The sequence below is a fragment of the Penicillium cosmopolitanum genome (assembly GCF_028827165.1).
Source record: "Penicillium cosmopolitanum strain IBT 29677 chromosome Unknown utg000008l:1.0-4398992.0:1.0-4402845.0, whole genome shotgun sequence".
In the NCBI taxonomy this organism is placed as follows: Eukaryota; Fungi; Ascomycota; class Eurotiomycetes; order Eurotiales; family Aspergillaceae; genus Penicillium; species Penicillium cosmopolitanum.
Window position 1 is genome coordinate 3405259 of NW_026622678.1, and position 6574 is coordinate 3411832.

Below are 6574 nucleotides of genomic sequence, written 5' to 3' on the forward strand. Positions count from 1 at the left end.
GGACATCTTCTACCTACTATTTAATTTATCCAATACTGTAATACCTTAAATCAAATTAGGCGCCCTAGCTCTGTAGCCTATAAGAATAAGCTAGAAAATAGCTATAAGAGGTTACTAAGGTAGAAAAGGTTGGTAAGGAAAGATAAGGTTATCTCTAGGAATTTTAGCCGTATAGATTACTATAAGAGCTAAAAAAATATCTTATTATAATAAACCATTTAGAAAGGTTAGCTATTGAGATTTATCTACTTCTGTAATTTAGTAATACCCGGGCATATTCCAGGGGGCTTTTATATATATTCCACCTAGCGCAGCCTACCCACTTATCTGTATATATTTATTATAATCTAATTCTGCCTATATTTTATTTCCTAAAGTATTTCCGTAATTTCGAGTTTTTAAATAATTATTTTAGCTCTCTATAAGTAGGTCCTACGGTACTATAAATAGATAAAACTAACCGTTTCTAGGAGACTAAAGATATAAATCTATTAGCTCTAAATAGTCCTACATTTCTACAGAATCAGGCTTCAGTAGGGGGCCGAGAGCATATAATATATTCTGGTATTTTTAATAAGCTAAACAACAAAAGTTATAATGTGTCAGGCAGTCTTCAGAGGCCGGATAGCCCTTAACTTACCAAAGTCTTAAGTATCAAGCACTCTGAGGGTTCGTTTTATAGATTATAAGTAAAAGTTATAATTCGAAGAGATACTGAGACGTAACTTAAAGAGAATACAATGCAACCTAAAGAGATATAGATAAACCTAGAGAAATGCGAGGAGATAGATGGTTATACGGATACGTTAGAAGTATATATAGATAATAAGTGTGAAATATGCCCAGAATAAACATCCTAGCTAAGGAAGCTATATAAAGAGTGTAAATCCCACATATTGCTACCTTTATCCTATCATCAGTCAAAGTTTATTTATTGTTGGTAATCCTATAATTCTATCTGCTAGTAAAACAAGCAAGAAGAATTACAACTAAGTGGCAGCCTAGAAAAAAATAGACCCGTTTGATCTTTACCTATTTTTTAAACAGAGTCTATCCGGTGAGCTATAATATATTTACTTATTAAGAAATTAGCTAACTGTTTTCTAGTTGTGTTGTCGTTAGACAAAATAAACAGAAATATTTTCAGCTATCAAGATTCTATTATAGAGATACTTAAGATTAGATACAGTATCAAGGCAGGAGCAAGCCCGGCTTGGGTATACATAACTATGTTCGAAATATCCCCGGTACTTTTCTATAAACATCTAGATCGCAGATGGCTTTACAATGCTATATAGGCTTATGTGTTTAATTTAGAATACCTATCTACAGAAGAGGATATATTAAACTGGCTAGTAATTGCGATAAAGCAACGTACGTAGATTAGATATAATAGAATTAGGATTTTGCCTGTGCTAGGAACATAAGGTAGAACTCTTACGCTGTTTAATAGCTTAGTGCAGCTCGATACTAAAGAGTAGGAGGCACAATTTTGCTTAGACACTTATAAAACCCCGAAAATCACTAGATCGATATACTCATTACCTTACTTTTTTAAAGCTGCTGCTATATACCTAATATACCAGTAAATCCTCAACTTAACATTTTAGTGTCATATAAGTAACGCAGGCAGAAGTCGACAGAATTTCTCTGAATATTGCTATATATTACTCTAAGAAGTTTGAAAGGTAAGTACAGAGATCTAAAACCTCAGACTTACCTTATTTAATACAGTATATAATTCTGCTCTGCTTATATATCTAATTAAATACGGAAAAGGAATTAGGCCTTTTATTAAGTCAGAAAATAAATTTCTTTACCAGGAATACGGCAAGGAATTTAAGGCTATGCTTCGATTAGCCAACTATGAGTTAGAATATAGAAGATTATACCTATAATTTTAAGATTCGCTACAGTGCTAGAAAGGAGACTGTAATAGGAGGATCTATACTAAAGTCTGAATATTAAAAGAACATAACACAAGGTTATATTAGGTTTTCTGATCCGAAGTTATAAATATTATAGCAGTAAATTATATCTTCTATCTTTTGACGGAACAGACCTTAACGTTTAATTCCCTTTTAAGGATTATAATAGGCTCTGATAAGAATTTTTTCCGAGTATATTTTCTCTGTAAGTCTAACAACTATTATAATTTGATATAAGATCGTTACAGTGTACAGAAGCTAGTAATAACTATATTGCTTAAAAGCCTTTTCTACCCTATTTCTAAAGAAAAGGAATTACCTTACTACTTCTCTAAAGAACGTATAATTTCTCGTATTCCTATAATATTTCTATAAACAATAATATAAGAATAGGTAGTATTAATTCCGTTCGGCTACAAGTATTTGCGAGCTATATCGATAAGGTAGCAGATAAATCTATATTTAAAATTCTCAATAAGAGTCTGAAAAAAAATAAAGATAAAGATCTGGCCTACTTTACCGCCCTTACAAGCTGTTTGATTTATGCTTAATTTCCACCTTCCGGCTTACATTACTGTATACTTAAGATGTTTACGTTAGAGCTTAGAACTTCTCTTACTGCTAAGATATTTTTTAATCAACCTAAGGAAAAGAATATACTCGAAAAAATCTTAAGATATTGGTAGCATTTATTAAGGCAGAAGTATTAGAAGTAATGCACAGATAGCAAAGCAAAGATCTCCAGGAAGGCTACTTTAGCTATCTAGAAAAGAGAATAGATCAATATTTATATTTAACTAAGCTTCAAACGAAGATTAAAGTAAAGGATAATAGCGTATATCTTTTATACTCTAATGAATGTACCTTTAGATCTGCTAGGATTTATATTACTTCTTCTATAGATAGACCATATAGATACTTAAAGAAGCCACTATTCCTATTTGTACTAGGTATTTTTAATTTTATAAGTAGCGCTGCTATTTACTATAAATTAATCACCTATAATCTACTTCTTACCGTTGATTCTAAGATAGCTTCCTTAGCTAAAACTACCTGGTACAGTAAGACGGCTGAGTTAGATTAATATTATCGATCTATACTCTCGAAACTTTCCGAAACTACTCAATATATACTTTTCATTCAACTGAAGTAACCGGAGTTTATCAGAAATAGAGCTAGTAAGACTTACCGTATATAATATAGGAGAGAGCTAATAGCTTTTCTTAAAGAGCAGGAAGCAATAACTAAAACTGGGTATAACGAGATAAAAAATTACGTAAAGAGCCTTTAGAATATTTTTGTTATATATTAGAGCATACTAGAAAAACGTTTGAAGAATCAGAGCTTAAAGAGCTTAAATATATACTTTCTATTAGGAAAATTAAGCTGAGTTACGAAAAGGGGTAATTCAGTTCGTTATACCTCTTTAGCTTAATTACATCCCTACTAACAAATTATTTGAAACAGATAAAAATAATTTCAAACATTAAATTTTGATTCTGCGCTAGGAAACTTAAAAATATTATACCTTTCTCTAAGGTCTAAGCCTAAAGCGTTACGCAGTATTGCCCTAGGAAAATAATATACTGGGATGAATAAATCTGATTAACAAAAGAGATAGAGTTTTTATTATAAGTACCTAGATTAAATACTATTATAAATTACTTATAAATAGAAACAGCCTGTAAGAAATAAAAAACCTTTTCATATTAAAATTTATATTTTTTCTATATTTTAAAGAGTCGGCATAGTGCTTAGGATAAGATAAAAAACAGCAGAAATTTTAGTCAGAACATCAGAACATAAAGACTAGCTTTGATAATTACACTAAGTTAGGATATCTTAAGTAATTTTCGTACAGACTGATGTAGCGATTCTACAACCTTTGATAACTTATTTTCTTTATAAAGAGCCTATATAACCGGGAACTAATTCTAAACTTATTAAGCTAGAATTAGAGAAGTCTGCTGTTTAGTGTATCCTTATTTCGATTCTCTATAAATATATTCGGTACTAACTCACTGACAGCCATCCGAAGAAATATCTTCTTCTAATACACATTATGCTAAGTATACAAAATGTTTCTGATAGTAGGCTATTGAATAATATTGCTATTCTGGTACCTGCTTACTTTCTAAGATACTGTTATTATCAAAAAGAATATATTAAGAGGAATAAAGTATATTCTGATTCAACGTAATCTTGCCATCGAATATACTAAAATCTTCCCCGTCTCCTGCAACGAGTATACTCTGACAGAGATATATTTAGCTCTATTAGGCCTAGGCCTTCTTAGCCTCAAAAAGGAGATCAGCAAAGCTATAAATAAAGAGTTGAAAAGTGAGCTTAGTACCCCGGGACTTGCTGCCAACCAGAATGGTTACTTTATAAAACTATTAGAGTTGCTCCGGAAAGAAGTTTATATCTGGATACTGAATAGAGAGCTTGTTGAATCTTATACTAAGGGCGTAAAGAAAAAACTCGCAACAATAGAGACGTTGACCCCTTTTCCGGCAAATAGTGGTGGTGGTAATAACTAGTGGCGAATAGAAGTATCGATATATTATTACGGGCTGGAGAAAATTCCTAAGATTAGGTTAGTATATAAACTTTTGCAAGTTATTAAGAAAGTTGCTTGACTTAGATCTTGTGTTATTCTCCCGTGGTCATCTATTGGATGCTGTTAACTCCTGTAAAGGCATGAGCAGAGCTCGCAAGTGTAAAATCCTTATTGAATTATCTATACAGATTCTTGAATCAATGTGACCAGGTGGGGTATGCAAAGAGTGGATAAATTCGAACTACAAAACGGATTACTAGCTCCCTATAAAGTAAGGGAGAAGCGCAATAAGGTCTTCAAGTGCTGCGGGAATCGTTGATCAGGTAAATCAAGAAATAGTGGTAAGAATCGGACCCACTTACCAGTATTTATGTGTTGGCGAACTAACTTGCTATCTGCAAGAAGTAAGGTTTTTAGTATATACCTATATTAGCTGTTTGCTGTTTAGCATGTACATTCATCTTAGAATTTCAAAGTTCTTACTGAATATTGGTTCAGTAGGGAAAAGCTAATAATCATTTTTGTTACTGACAGATTATAGTGAGAATTTGCGGTACCTTACAGGCAGTAGTGAATGCATTCTCTCGTTGGCCACTACAGTTAACTCCCGTTTTCGGCATACTAGGCACACATTATCATTTAGTACTAAAATTTGTTGGATAGACCCACCTTTTTGGGGTTTCCCATAACCTATAACGTAATTCCTGGCCGATCTGGCCACACCCGTCTGGCTGTATGCCCGAAGTTAAGAGCCAATTATGGCAGATTTAAGCCATGACTACTCCGTAGATTCACTGTAGTTTTCTCACCCCGGCGGTACACCTTGAGCGAGCTGGGGTGGATATTCAAATACAGGAAAGTGGATCTGCGGCTGAGCAACTATTGAATCAGCATATATACTATCGAAAACACTAAAATAGATCTCTTCGATTTTTCGCTGATCAGTGGGGCGCGGGATCGTAGGATATGAGAACTGCCAATCGTTTATAAACACTTTCAAAAATTGGTCTCAGCTCCACAGGAGATATACCTTAGCCTGTACGGAGTAACTACATCGTGAATAGTCCTAGGATCACCCCCAGCCTTGGACCTCGGGAATCATCAACATCAATATATGGACCCGCTTTCAAGGTCGATCATCTGATCCATTTCAAATCAATCTCTGCGATAATTAGGTTTATGCCGAGAACGACCAGGTATATAAGCCACGTCTCTTGCCAGGTTTCACGTTCTCGATCTCAACCTCGAACCTTTCAATCTCTTTACAGCCTTCCCACCACACCATCCCAACATGCGTCTCTCCAACATTACCATCGGCACTATTGTCGCCCTTTGTGGCCAGGCTTTCAGCCAGGAGTCCCGAGTGGGCAAGGGACCCCAAACAATCGCTCAAGCCAACGGCAACTCCCTCCTGACAGCTGCATCGAAATCCAAACAACCTTTGACATTTGAGAGTCCCACTGGAGAGGAGGACCAAACTTGGTTTTTTATCGAAGACTCTGACAACCAGGGCCACTCTATCCAGAATGCCGATTCCGGTAAATACCTCTACTGCTCTGGAGGATCCGCCTGTACGCAGTCGCGGCAGGCTCAGATCTTCCACCCGTACCATCAGAAAAATTCCGATACCTGGGGGTTTGGTGAGATAAGCTCCCAATCGGTCCTCACTTGGACAGACGAGAACACTCTGAAGCTAGTGAAAAACCCCTCCAACATGGATAATTCGTTCTTCACAATCAAGAAAGCCGGTTAGTTATCCAAACTTCATGATCTCTCTAAACGTCTTAAACTATGACTGAACCGATTTAGAGTAAACTATCGCGCCCGATATCGACTGAGGAAAGCCTTAAGAGGATTGTGTTTTATCTTATCTCAGTCACCTTCGTTTGGCTGGATGTGGGAGGGAAGAGGAGAGAGACATCAACCGATGAGGACAAGGCTCTTACGGCCGTCGCCTACTTCGCTACTTTCCTTTGTTGAGTGTCTTTGATATATATATACGACCTCACATAGTGGGGAAGGTCCCGAGGTCGTGCTCCGGATACGATATGGTGTAGGGGGGATTACTCAGAATGCATTTCATCAT

The 6574-nt window shown here is 35.5% G+C and overlaps 1 protein-coding gene across 1 annotated transcript; it reads left to right on the top strand.

The window, feature by feature from the left end:
* Positions 1-5779: 5779 nt before the first annotated feature.
* On the top strand, positions 5780-6302 carry N7509_007855 (uncharacterized protein; the record flags this gene model as incomplete). Its single annotated transcript, XM_056632492.1, has 2 exons — positions 5780-6236; positions 6298-6302. The coding sequence occupies 2 exons, from the start codon at positions 5780-5782 to the stop codon at positions 6300-6302; spliced, it is 462 nt and encodes a 153-aa protein (XP_056488043.1).
* Positions 6303-6574: the final 272 nt, after the last annotated feature.